This window comes from Notothenia rossii (genome assembly GCF_949606895.1).
Source record: "Notothenia rossii genome assembly, chromosome: 9".
Taxonomy (NCBI): Eukaryota; Metazoa; Chordata; class Actinopteri; order Perciformes; family Nototheniidae; genus Notothenia; species Notothenia rossii.
In genome coordinates this window covers 59778275-59792963 of record NC_136907.1, presented here as the reverse complement: position 1 = coordinate 59792963, position 14689 = coordinate 59778275, and the positions used below count along the sequence as shown (strand labels likewise).

The 14689-nt window shown below is 40.7% G+C and overlaps 1 protein-coding gene across 5 annotated transcripts in view; it reads left to right on the top strand.

Annotated features, from left to right (window-relative positions):
- kcnn1a (potassium intermediate/small conductance calcium-activated channel, subfamily N, member 1a) overlaps positions 1-13792 on the top strand; it is a 55099-nt gene extending 41307 nt beyond the window's left edge. For 2 of the 5 annotated variants that reach the window (XM_079649445.1, XM_079649447.1), the window contains exons 5-9: positions 2649-2790; positions 3344-3454; positions 4177-4304; positions 7250-7319; positions 9421-13792. In XM_079649445.1, the coding sequence (XP_079505571.1) occupies positions 2649-2790; positions 3344-3454; positions 4177-4304; positions 7250-7319; positions 9421-9735 (766 nt within the window). In that variant the 3' untranslated portion in view covers positions 9736-13792. Of the gene's footprint in view, positions 1-2648; positions 2791-3343; positions 3455-4176; positions 4793-7249; positions 7320-9420 lie in introns of all 5 variants that reach the window. The other 3 variants (XR_013802547.1, XR_013802548.1, XM_079649446.1) reach the window with 3 other exon arrangements.
- The last annotated feature ends 897 nt before the right edge of the window (positions 13793-14689 follow it).

Below are 14689 nucleotides of genomic sequence, written 5' to 3'. Positions count from 1 at the left end.
TTTGATTGACTTTGCCCCCCGTATTTCCTCAGGAGAATGCATCATGAGCTCATTTACACACGATGGCGGTTACATGAATTTGAAATAATGTATTAGTGCACAGCTACACTAAGTGAGAGACTAGTTGATACATTGGTCATACTTTGAAGACATTGCTGAGAGTTTTGTTATTATTGTTGCCCCTTTTTAGTTTGACAGATTTCTCTCGTGTGGTTCTCCCTGCTCTAACCCACCACTGACGCAAAGTTTCATAACTCATTCGGATGTGAATCACAACATTATATTATGTACAGGAGTGGATAAACAACATAATCTCTGAAATATTTGTGAATTTGGTTTAAATGCTTTCGCTGCAGAGTGTCTGTCAGGGTGAATTTACCAGGGGGGGATAAAAGTGTCTGCTCTAGACACGATATACCTCTTGTCCTAGAATAGGTTGAAAGTGGTGCCAGCTCTTCTCCATGCTATTCCAAAAATTGACACGGTATATTGAGAGCCTTAAAACGCTATCGATCAGCTCCCCATTCAGCCTCTGTCTCTATCCCCTTACGGCTGTTTCTGAGACGAGAATTATTGTGATATGCTCGTTGGAAACATTTTTCCAACATTAGAAAAACAGATTATTAAACAGTCTAAATCTAAAATGTTTTATTATACAAAAAACAACCTTCTGCTTTTTTGTCAAAGCTCGTTAATGTAGTTTAGAGAAAATATAATGCACTATGCATTGTTAACTATATTGCACATTCCTTGCTTGCCTCTAAGACATGATTCACTCTCGGCTCCCCCTTGATGACAAGATGAATGAAATTAACATACTAGTCACTTGTAATTACAATATTTAGCTAGCTGATCAAGTTTAGCCCCCTGGCAGTTATCAAAGGGCAGCTGGCGTAGTGTTGGGATGCAGGTAAAAGAGACAGGGGTGTCAAATTCAATGAGCTTCTTCCCTTGTTACTCATCCGATCCTACCCCACTGTTTACAAATGAGCCCCTGTTCACAAAGCAGTACAACCCCCCCAACACCTGGTGATACTGCAGTATTTGTCAGAGGTTGTTTTTCCATCTCTAAATGGAACCTATGTTTTTTCCACTGCTCCCCTGCTCTCAATATACTGGTGTTGAAGCATGCAGGATGCAGTGATCTTTTTTATTCCTGCATGGTTTTGCACAGACTGCTTTTCTGCATGTCATTTAGGGAGCTTGAATCCCACAGACCGCACACTTTTTTATCATTTTGAAGGGGGGAAAAGGTGCTCACAGCTTCTTCTTTTTTTCCTGACTTTGAGCATGAAGAGACACCTGTGATAGATTAGTTAATAGTTCATATTTGATATGTGATAACAATAGGATGTCTTGGAGGAGAAAGAGGATCGGGCAGTTGCCTTCGTTTGGAAAATAAAACTTAAGGGACTCATCGAAAAGTGCTCCAATCTCTAATTAGAGCGGATTGTTCTGGCCATTTTGAGTCCACATGCTGAGACGCCGCTGGATAGTTCGATGTTAGCAATTCATGATTGGCTCGGTCAGAATACCCTTTAGAAAAGCTTCTACAAAATCCCAAGAAATTAGACTCCATCTAAGTTGTCCTGTCAGAAGGATGTTGGCGAGATGTTGTCTCAAAGTGTTTAATGAATATTAAGTTAAAATCAACTCCAAAATTAAAGCTTATCTAATCTCCTCCTAGACAGACCATTGGAAATAATTAGACGAGTTGAGAATAATTAGACAAGTTGAATGGGGGGGGCGGGGGTGAGGCAGATGGACTTTCGTCTTGCTGCAAAAGGTATGGGAATGTCATCATCAATCCGGCTTTGTACAGTGTGTGTTTTTTGAACTGACAATTCAAGCATCGCTGTCAGCTATTTTCAGCAAACAACATGTTTGAAGTGATGATTTTTATTGCCAAACCTTTTTTTCGGACAGCGGAAACTCTAGGGAGGAAGAGTTGCAGCAAACCGTGACCAATAAGCCAATTGTTGGTTTGATTTATTGCAGCTGTATGTGCATTTTTGGTTGCTTTGACATTACATTTGTTGAGTTGTCACATTCAAATCCAGTTTGACCTGCGGTGCTCTTTATCCAGTCACTCACAGCGACATGTCCCGTCTCTTTGTCATTTGAAACATGTTGCCTAAAACGGTCATTTATATGCAAATGTACGACAAGAGTAAGTGATTTGACCTCAAAGTCATTATTGAATGCTCCTTCATATCATTCCTCTCAGCAAATGGTTATTCTTTTCAAATTGACAGACACTGAACATGAAACATTCTCAGTGATGTTGCTCTCTCAAAAACATCGACAATTTTTATTTTGTTTCCCCAAAATGTTCGTTAAAGTTTCTTACGCATCAAACATCTTTCTCTTTTTAAGTTTCTCAATTACTCAAAGAAGAATAGAAACATCCTGCAAATCCATTGGATCTCATTTCTTTTTTTAAATCTCAGAATGGACTTCTTTTTTTTTACTCTAGGCTTTACAGAACAGGTGTAACACCTTGCACCATGATTTCTTTCTTCACCCCCTCCACCACCTGTTTGGTTCACAGAGCACCACATTATTCTCCAGCATGCTCACGTTCAAGAAACTGTGTGCGGTTTTACTCACTTTTTGTATCCCGCTTCTGCTTATCTTCATCCGTTCAGGTATCATGACAAACAGGAAGTGACCAGTAACTTCCTGGGAGCCATGTGGCTCATCTCGATTACCTTCCTCTCCATCGGCTACGGTGACATGGTACCACACACGTACTGTGGGAAAGGCGTGTGTCTGCTTACAGGGATTATGGTGGGTTCCTCTCTTCTTCACACAGATACATATCTAACACTGTCACAGGAACATTTGAAAACTAAAACCGCACTCTGAACACACTGCACAAGCAACATAACTAAATAAGTTGACTTTTGTATTCAAATATTGAGTTGAGTGGATAAATATTTGAAGATCAAATAATTATGATTGATGAGTTTGCAGTAGCTTGAGTCCTTTACAATCTATTAAATCACCTGCGTACTTGCCTTTATTACAAAGTCCAGTTCTTTTTCGTATAAGTATATTCCGTCCTGCTGAATACCATACATTTCTGTCCAAAGAAAAGGTGCCCAAAAAGTTGTTTATACAAAAAAAAGATCAGTTCCACTGTTCTTTAATCTGGTGTTTCAGTAGAGTTTTAGGGGCATTACCAAATGTAACTTCATGGTTAAATACGGTTAATGACTTAAACTGTTTTGTAATGTTTCTTTACTGGTCCTTTCTGTTCTTTATCAATTTTTCATTTTAAAAAGCTCACAAACAAAATCTTGTTGTTGCTATGTTTGTTTGTCCGTGTGTTTGTGAACAGGGAGCTGGTTGCACTGCACTGGTGGTTGCCGTGGTAGCCAGGAAGCTGGAGCTGACCAAGGCTGAGAAACACGTCCACAACTTCATGATGGACACACAACTCTGCAAACGAGTGAGTCACTGCATGCCATCTCATTCTAGTTATTTTGATTAAATATCAAGGGTTTCCTCCCATTTCATTTAGGACTGTCATTTGAATGTTGACTAAAGCGAGACTAAAATTAGATCTGCAGGCATGTATATTTAGATCCACACCCCAGACGCAGAGTTCTGCAGTAGTAAAGTTTTCTAAACCCTATTCAGAGGTCAAATGATAAACACTGTCAAAAGAAAAAAGAAAAAAAATGATTCTGAAGGTTAGAACAAGACAAGTAAGTAGCAAAAATAATTGTTTTCGTCTCTCTTATTCTGCTAATTATCCTATGACTTTTTATTTTATAGATCTCTTTAGGGTTCTGACTCCCAGTTGACACTTTGTCCTCATGATACTATCTGTAAAACTCTCCTGTGTTGATACTAATCTGAGTGTTGTAAATAGTCCAAAATGTAAAGTTCCTCTCGGTAACATCAACTGCCTCTTTGTCACGCTTTTAAACATCAAATCCCTTTGTTGTTATTTACCTTGTGGTTGTATGTTGATGTTTCTTCTCCTAGCTTTGCAATCCTTGTAACTCTGGTTCATTTGTTATAAATACATAGCTTGTAAATTAGGTTTTGGAAATAAAGTAAATGTAACTTCTTGCTTCTATTTATCATGTATGCCTGAGTTTCAAATCTGAATTTGTAGATTTGAAGCTACTGTACATTGTATGTCTTTCTCACGTTGCTCCTCAGGTAAAGAACACAGCTGCCAATGTACTCAGGGAAACATGGCTCATCTACAAACACACTAAGTTGGTCAAGAAGATAGATCATGCCAAGGTGCGGAAACACCAGCGCAAGTTTCTCCAAGCCATTCACCAGTAAGTCCTGCTCTGAATTTGCTTTGTGTAATCTAATGTGTCGTAAAAATGTTTGACAGAAATATGATGATTTCTTTCACCAAGAGCAACCGAGGGGAATCACTCAGCATGCCCAAAGGACGACAGTATTTCAGTGAAAATTGTTCTTAAGATGTGATTTGTGGAACATAACATTTACACTGTATTATTAATAGTTGTGTTGCTTATAAACTTGTGAGATTAGTCATAGCTGATAACATTTCTAGTGTACAATTTCCTTTGATTGTGTTGCTCACACACATGTTAACTCATACACACAAGCCCACACACTGCAAGCTAGTGTAATGGTCCTTCCTATCCCCCTCCCTGTCTCCCTCTCCCTCCAACCCCCTTTTACCCTGTGCTTACAGTGAGAAGTGTAATGGTTTCACTCGTTTCGTGAATGTCGTGGGGTTAAACTCTGTACTGTGTTCTGTCTTTGTTTTGCTCTATCACTGCAGAGCTCAGAAGTAAGTTGAGTCTTCTATGTATCCTCCTCCTACTGTTTCCTCAACATCGTCCTCCTCTCTCCATGTTTGCGTTTGACATGCATGAAGAAAAGCATTTGCTACCAAAAAAAACTGAAAAAGATGCTGAATTGTTTTAGTTTTTTTTCTTTACTTCAGTGTTCCATTCCCTCTCCCTCCCATCTTCCCTTTTGAATGGAATGTCAACAAAAAAAAAGCATCAACATTTTGCCACCGATGTCGATAGTGGAGGATTGTCTGGAGAGAACGTGTGAAAGAAAGAAACATCTTGCACAGAGTGAGCTTGGAGCTTTGTTGGTCAGCGGTTCATAATCATCTACGGTGTACTGTACTATGTTGCCCATGATTAATATAGCTGCTCTGGAGGCTATATTAACCTGCATCAACAGAACTCATCCTACACAACTGATGGCTTTGTGATGAACACACACACTGACAAAATCACACCCTCTCATATAACATCCTTTTGATTAGGTTTTTATGTTTGCTGATTAGAATAATATCAAAGAGGTTTGTGTGCATTTAAATGGTCTGCAAAGGCTAAAATCCCAAACTTCTCTGTAGAGGGAGTCTCCCACGCACACATCCTGCCTGACACACCTTGATTGGATTCCTTTGTCTACTTCCTGGACATAGTGACATCACTACGTAACACTTGCGCTCCTATTGGCTAGGGCTAAAGGGGTGGGACATCTCTAAGCTAGCCAATTAGAGCAGACTGGGCTCTGGTTTCAGACAGAGGGTGAAAATAGGCGCTGCAGCACAGGCAGTATGAGAAAAATAAAGACCTTTTTGAAAATGTAAGCATGTAAACAAGTCACAGTAGAGGCACAAAATACAAAAATGAAAATGAGAATTAGCATAATAGGGCCCCTTTAACTTTGGCTTTCATTTCTTAATTGTCATAAAATGCCATGGCTCGCAAGACAGTGATGATACAGCACAAAAAGACGAGGCACATCACGTAGTTTGTGGTTTTCTGGAATCAAATTGTACTCTTTATGCATTACACTGATAAGTAGTGCTTTTAGCTTTTAACCCCTATTCTTCGACATCCATAAGGGAAAACAAAGCGGAGCAAACAGCCTTACACCAGCTGAAACGGCTTCCCACAGAGATGGAGCCGTAAGCGAGCAGTCTCACTCTGCTCTGATATACTGATTTGCACATGAACAAATGCCCTTGAATGTCATCCTGTCTCATAATTTGCCGAACAGGGAGATTCTTCCTTACTCACGTCCAAATGATGACTGTGTGATGCCACCGCTAACAATGACACATTATCCGCATCAGCGCTAACAGTTCTTACGGGGCCTTAATGTATTTGATTAGACATAAAGAGGCACAATGTAGAAGGCATCACAAAACATGTCCGATGTATCATTGCACAAGTTATTTGAAATGTCCATGTTGCGGTACGTTTGGCAGTGTCATTAGACAGATTTATTTTTGGCAATCTCCATCTTTTATGTGTGGCATCAACGCAAATACACACCTCAACCCATGAACACACACACACACACACACACACACACACACACACACACACACACACACACACACACACACACACACACACACACACACACATACACACACACACACACACACACACACACACACACACACACACACACACACACACACACACACACACCCCGAAAGACTGGCATTTCATTGTGCACAAAGTCACTCACAGTCACTGCCTGCTTACTGAATGACCAGTGTGTATATATGAAGTCCTACCACCAAGCTGTGTGTAGCACTGACAAGGGGCATGTCATCTTTTTCCTTTTTCAATGTCTTACTTTTGGGTGGAAAAGATGAGAATGTTTTGATTTCAAACTGATTTTGGGGATTTTCTTGTATGGAAGCATATTGCATTTTTTCAACAAAAAAAAGAATAACAACCCATCATGATCTGGTTTTAAATTAATGTTTTTTGTCCCCTCTTATACAAGATCGTCTCTCAATATTTCGATGTTTAAGATAAAAATGTGCTACTTGAAGCATTGTTAAACAGATGAACATGGTGGTCTTTATTTTTTATAAATCAAATCAGTGTAGTATGCTTCCGCAATTTTGCATGTTTTGGTTGGTATTGCATTGACCAAGACCAGGAATGCTTGTGTATACATATACATATCTTTATATATGTATAAATACAGTGAAGTACATATATTTAAGATGCATGCAGGCAGTCCTCTCTATTTTCAATGTCATCACCCAGAGAGCACACTGATAAAAACTGTGTTCCTCCTCCTCCTCCTCCTTCCTCTTCCCTACTGGCCCTCTCTTCCCCTCTCCCCCCCGAAACAATCTGTCTCTCTCTACTATCTACTCCCCCACCACTCCTTTCTTTGCCTCCACCTCTTTCTCCTTTCTCCACCTCCTTCTTCCCCTCTTCCTCCTGTTCCCACCTCCCTTTGCCTTTACAAGACTGCGCAGTGTGAAGATGGAGCAACGGAAACTCAATGATCAGGCCAACACCTTGGTGGACCTCGCAAAGGTAAGTCTGCCTTCGGATGTAACTTTTTAAAGTGGCAAGAATCCATATTTTTACATAGACAAGTAATCACATGACTACTTTTATACAAAAAGAGTGTGTTTAACCAATTGTACAATCTTCCCTGCACTAAATGGCATACCCCCGGTTTAGAGAAGTTATAGCATTGAAGCTCGGCAGTGTTTTGGAGCAGCAGCACAACATATTAAGCCCACCTTAAAATCAGTTTAAGTGTGCGCTTCATTTGATCTGTTTAGCTGTCTGACATGGAGTCAGTCGAGTCAGCAGTAAAACAGCAACTTAGGTGTGCTGCAACTTTAAATAACTGTTTTCGTCAATGGAGTTTGGTGGCTTCAACTAGAGCATAGATAATGGCTTCATTTCCTGTGTTAAGTATTACTGTATACAACCCCAAACATTTGAACTATCCTTTTAATAATAAAGAGATTTAAAATCACTGGAGACAATAATGGAAAAAAATCCGGAATTATAAAGAAAGGTTTCTCTCCTTTGACAAATATCCAAGTATTTGTCAGATAACTGAACACAGACTCAACACAGATAAGATTCCTGTTGCCAAACAATCTATCTTCCGACTGTTTGAGGAGTTTGAGAGTCCAGATCCTAGCCCAACACTGTGATCACTATGTGTCTGTCGGAGGGTGAATGCAGTGCGGTAGCTTCTGTTTTGCTGTAGAGGCGTCAGCTGACCCACCAGAGCAGAGAGGGGGTTCAAAGGGAGGTGCCTGACCGCAGCCTCATTTGATGTGGATGGCATTTGCACTCCAGTGTGTATTTTAAAAGGTTCTAAGGCCAACTCCTTTAATGTGTGTTTACTTGACCTTACTCTGCTCGATGGTCAGATCCATCTCTGCTCACCCTACAGTAGTTTAACGGCTCAATGACTCTTTGTTAAGCTCTATGGTGAAGTAACCCTTTGATTTCTGGCTTAAACACAAGTCGGGAATCATTTACTAATGATTGTAAGAGGCCTTCACACTCTTAACTGGGGACGATTACATTGTATGCCATATGGTAATTACTTTGTTATAAATAATACACATTTATAAGCTTTATATACATTTTATATCATACAATATTGGCATAGTCTGAGTAGAATAATAACATGCAGATAGCAAATACATTAACCAACGTGGGCCTTGATGCGTCCACTGTGGAACAATAAGTTCCTAAATAATAGACACGCTTTTCATTATATGAATGATTTGTGTCAAGCGCATACATAAAGCATTTAAGACCTTCTCCGGTTATGAATGGATTGGAGAAGCTGGTAGGGAAACGGTGGGAAGATAACATCAATGCTGACTTGCTGAAAGTATACAGCTACCCCTTCACACTGCTTCCTGTCATTATTCCCTCCTCTTCAGACTGAGTAAGTCAGATTTAGACTGGCTACTTATGTCATTTAAGACATGCAGGGCTTTTCCCCATGTAAACATACTGCACATCCTGTTAAGCCCATTTTCCAATGGACAAAATACCCAGTATCACCCGCTAACATCTGGCTTTTGTCTACCGTGGGAAAGGTTACAATCAGCAGTTATTACTGGCTCAGCAGTAGTCAAAGGTATTCATCTGCGCCCCTTCCAGTTGCAGTGACGAAAACATTACAAACAAGATTTATAGAATTATTATAATTTCTTGAACATACAATTAATATAATTTCCTTAAAGCCACCAGACTCTATTGACAAAAAATTGATTAATTTGCTGCATAATATTATAAACACCTCATACAAACCTGGCATAAAACAAAAAACTCTGGTTTAAGAGTTTAAGGAGACCCTAACATAGAGCTATTTAATAACGTGCTTCAACTGTCACATCCCTAATGTAGAACTTGACACGGCTGAAATTACAAAAGGAAGACCTACTTCTTTACTGGCAATGAGGCAAGAGTTCATGGATTATTTGATCATGTGTTTTGTGCTTAAAAAGGAAAAGGCGTATAAATAAAATTGGGTGCATCTTTACTTGTTTTTATTAAGTTATCCTCCTCTAACCCCCCCGGCCCTTCTCTTCTTCCCTCTCTGTCTTCCTGTTCCTGCACCTCCCCAAACACATTACTCTCTCTCCTTCATTAGACCCAGAATGTGATGTATGATCTGGTGTCAGAGCTGCAGGAGCGCAGTGAGGAGCTGGACAAGCGCATCGGCACGTTGGAGGACAAGTTGGACTCGGTGACGGGCAGCCTGCAGGCTCTGCCCTGCCTCATCTCCCAAGCCATAACCCAGCAGCAGCAGGAATTCCTGGACGGCTTTGTTCACCGCTTTCGGCCCGCCTCACTAGCCTCGGAACGCTCTGAGCGCTCTGAGCGCTCTGAGCGGTCGTGGACTTCCACCGCCCGCAGGCGGCGCTCTCCCTCCACAGCACCACACACATCCTCTGATAGCGGCTAACCTTGACCAACCCGACGGGCCTCACCTTTCCCAAACCAACTCGCCACCTCACTCCTATCCAAAGCTGCCCCTGTAACCGCTGGCGAGTCCACGTCTGGACTGATAATGAACCCATATCTTGACCTCTGACCTGATCCTTGCCCTTATTCTCTCCCTCCCATCCATCTTCTCTCCCCTTTCCCCCCCCCCCCCACATCACATCCAAATACCAATTCCTCTGTGACTGGGCGACTCAGCACAGGACAGGATCAGAGCTACTCCAAAAGAATAAAGAAAAAGCAAACAAAGACTTCAATCGAGAAAAAACAGAAATGCATCAAAAAAAAGAAAAAGGGAAAAAAATGAAAAATGACTGAAAAACCGAGATAAAGTAGAGATATGGTTTATGTTTTAGCCATTGTATGGCTGTTCAAGTTAGCTTTTTTGTAAAAGCCCTTGTATAGTTAAAAAATGAATGAGTTCAGGGTCGCTGGGGTGAGAGCTGGCTATCACACCGGAGAGTCCTTAACCACGAGGGGGGAAGTCGGTCTGTGGAGACGAGAGCCTCGGCTCACCTGCTGGCCCTCTGAGGCCATGGAGGACATCCGTCCACCCATCCGTCTGTCTATCTGTTTGTCCTGTGACAAACCATTGGATTTCCCTTTCAAAAGACTAGTGTCATAGATTCTTTCCCATATGTAGGGTGAAAGCTTTAGATAAGGCTTGGAAAGCTCTGGCTTCAGGTCAGTGTTTGAAAATGCACTTAAGGGGGAGGGGAAACTGTCACACAAACGAAGAGCAAAGGGGATGCATATGGCATTACTACTGGGTAGGAAAATGTACACAGTTGCCAACTTCAAGGTTTCAGCTTCCTTGTTCTTACCAAGGGAAAATGAGAGCGACTATCTTTTTTAGTTACATATTGACATGTGATTTTTCAGTGCCTGAATGTATAAATAGTAGAGGGTTATTTAATTACTGATTTCAGAGCTTTTTTACGATGTTAACAGTCTGAATACAGCATTGCATTCCTTTTTCAGATACATTCCTCCAAAAATTTAAAGAAAATGTCTTAATGTAATGCATAACATTGCCTCCATTACACAGCAACTCTAAATGTTTTGAATTTTTTTATTTCTATTTCTACTAACACCGTGGGTTAAGAAAACGTTCAGAGACTAAAGCAAAAGGGAGACAGTCTGAGAGAATATTTGTGAGTGTGTTTGTCAGAGTTCACTTTTAGCTCAATGCTGCACTAATACAATGATGAAATATGTTGTAGTCTACCTTTCTCACCACCCCTAATTAGAGCTTCCTGTGGTCTTCAGATGATGGCATGGCTTGAGGTCTGCCGGTATGTGCGGCCACACAGGCTCACATCACTGGTCTGCATGGGTATGTGCAACAATGGCAGTGGAGCACATTCTTACTCGGATGGCTTGATGATTTTATTTAGACTTTTATTACGTTTAATTTAGTTTGGGTTGCCTTTCTTTCCTTTCTTTTACAAAACATGTTTTACTAGGATACCTAGGGTTTTTCGAGTTGCAGCACCTAGAGAGCTGCAGTAATGTGATTCTGTAATGCATTCCCTTTAAAATATGAGGTGAAGAATTCATCGCTGTTATAAAAGGATACAAATAAAAGTGCTGAAGAAACTTGGATGAAAGGGTCCCTCTGCAAACTTAAAAGAATGGTTTTGGGAAATACATTTATTCATTTTCTAGCCAAGTGTTTGATGCAAAGATTGATACAACAGTGTAAATATGAAGCTACTGCTAGAAGCTGGTTAGCTTAGTTTAGCTAAGCTGAGCTGAGCTTGTGGTCAAGACTAGAAACAAGGAGAACAGTATTCCTAGCTCTTTATAAATTAAAACAATGTTTATTGGTTGTTTAATCCCTACAGAAAACTGAAATGAAATTGTCACTTCCTGGAGTTTCTGCTGGTTGCCCTGGCTACTGCGTGTTCTCAACATGTTTGTACTTCGGTTTTCGTACGGATTAAACAAACATGACATTTTAAGTGATTTTCAGGAGCTTGTAAGTGTATTGTAATACCCATATGCAGAAGCATCTGTTTTTATACTTTTTGCCTTTTTGAATATTAATTGGCTAGCGACTTCTGTTGGTAGCTTCTTATTTACCGAAAGAGTGCTGTCAATCTTTTCATCTATCTCAATGAGCAATCAAGTGAATTAGCTTATTTCCCAACTATTCGTCTAACATTACAGTATTAGGCCACTGTGGTGTCTTTTTAAAATACATTATTACACATTGACTAGGATAGAGGATACGAATAAAACATTCTGAATTTGAGAGGCATGGTGAATGATTCATCTTAGAGTTATACATTACTTTTTGAAGATAACATTTAGGATGTTTAAAGCATTTTTTTCCAGAGAACATATAAAAGGCAGATCAGGAAGTCAGCGGGTTAGTGGGCTAGCATGCTGTCCTAAAGTAGTTTGAATGGTAGATAACTTGCATACGTAAAAGGATGTTGGAGCTAAAACAGAGTCTTTATGACCCCTTAAGCTAATAGATAAATAGGATCATATTTTTCGCTGGATCTTAACTATTTCAAGATGCTACGATTTGAATTGTGGCCATCTCTAACCCCTGTGAGTGAGGTCATTCTTCCAAAGGCTTTGGACAGGCCGAAGAGCACTTCATTTAAGAACACATTCAGATTGCTTTGAGTGGATCTTAATCAAGCATGACTATTAGCTTTTTTCCTTTCAGCTTGAGTTGATGAAGCATGACTCTTTACTGCCCCCACCTCCAGCCACTTCTCTTGCTACACTCCATCCTCTCAGTATAGAAGGATCTTTTATGCCATAACAGTCTCTGTTTCGATCATGGACTGTTTCAGTCAGTGTCATCCATTGAGTCAGGACGGCTAACGTAAGACTGTCTGCTTGATTTTGACCTTACCTGCCTTTTATGTATCACAGGTCTCCACCTTATCATTGCATTGAATATTTAGCCTTGCATTTGTCGTCTGTCATCATTAACAACTTCAGCCCCCCCAAACGCAAATAGGCTTCCCAAATGGCCCGCAGCAAAGACCTTTTAGAGGTTTGAATGAAAAAAAACAAAAAAACAGGAGGAAGCAGGGGAACCCTCAGGTCATGTTTCATGTTGCACTCAGTGTGTAATATTCAGTTACACCAGAAAGGATCGCAGATGCTGGAGTGTCGTCCCCCAGAGACGTAACAGTACTGGTGTTAGGGAGTTCATCCTTCATCAGCCGGGGCGAGCTGGGGGAAAAATGGGAAAGATGAGAACAGTAGCTCATTTACTGACAGACGTTCGTTTTGGCCCGGGGGGTTTGAGGGGGTTTGTGAAGAGCAAGAGTGTGTCCTGTAAATATGACCTCATTGTAGATGTCGAACAAACGGGCCGAATATTGAGCCGCAGGGGTGAAGGTAGCCGGGAGCCCACACAGCAGGTTGCAAAAATGCAGTAGAATAAACATCTAGAAAGGAAATTACATATTATACAAATATTATATTTTATTAATTTCACTTTTTTTTCTGCTAATGGAGGTACAATCAGGTTCTGTTTTTTAACCCTGTCGTGGAAGTTGGTTTTCTTCTGCACTCCTTATCCTGTCACCAACTAAGTCCTGCCAAAACACCATTCCAATATCTAATAGTGATCCAATTTTTCTCCACTAGGAAATAAAAAAATGCACAGTATTTTGTAGTAAAGTGAGGGACATTCATGATGTTATTCTGATGATGGTAGATGAGTCAAAGTGATAAACGCATCCCAGAGTCTTTTTAATTATCCTGAAAAGTAGGCTTTCCTCGTAGAGCAGGAATCAAAACACGCTTCTACTGAACAAAAACCCCAAAAAGTGAAGAAATGTAACCCGATCATTGTTCTGTGTACACTGCCATATGATGCATAATGTACGTAGTAGCACTGGAATAAATCGACTTTTAATGGATGGCAAATGGGTTTAACATGTTCTCTGTATACTGTTCGCTGTTCCTTCATTTTGCAGGTGAACTTTTGTCCTAGCAAGGAGAGACACCAAGGTCAAATCATTAAAGACTTTCTTCAGCTATGACCTCACTCTCTTCTCCTTTTTGGCAGAGCTAGTATACTTGCATGACCTCCAATCTGAAACTTTTTTATACAAAGAAAAGGGAAACAGCTAATCGTTACAGTGAAAGGTGAGTTGGCACATGTGCTGACAGATACAGACATCACGTGTCTGCTCCTGGAAAAATCAGGCACATCCTAAAACATGATTACAGGAGGATGTATTGACATAAACATTGCTCCAGAGGATACACAGCTGCTGAGGCTCTGTTCCAAGGTGAACTATAAGCTGTACATAACACACACGCACATACACACAAAGCCATTCATTTTCAAATAACAAGCTACTATTCATGTCCACATGCACAAACAAGGCTCAGCCTGGTTAATTACAGCCAAATCAGGAGGGACTTGGCAGCAGACCGATATCCCGCAAGAGTGGCAGAGTCAGTCACCCTGCAGTTGTTGCTATACAACCCCAAACACATGCAGCATTGGAAACACAGCTCCTCTGCTCCTCATCCCTCCCACATGAATACCACATCATTAAATATAGTGTTGTTATCCCTTTAACTGGTAATGTGTGATTTCAAACATGCAGTCTTAGATCAGAATATAGTTTCACAGTGCAAAGTTATACATTGGTAAATGAAGGCCATAGCCGTAGATACCCAGCCTGGCCTAAGCAGGTGCTTTCCAGTTTTTCCCACAGTAATATTTCTGTATCTTAATTAGCCCAGTAAATTCATCCAGCTACTGCTCACTCTTGTGTAAAAGGCAAAAAAAGAGGCATCAAATTACCACAGATCCACCCTAGAGGGTACTTATGATGGGTCAATGGTGAAGCAAGATGAGAAGGTTGACTGAAGATGACCCTCGGACCGGGAATGGGTGGAGGGGAGGGAATCGACTTGCAGGGTGT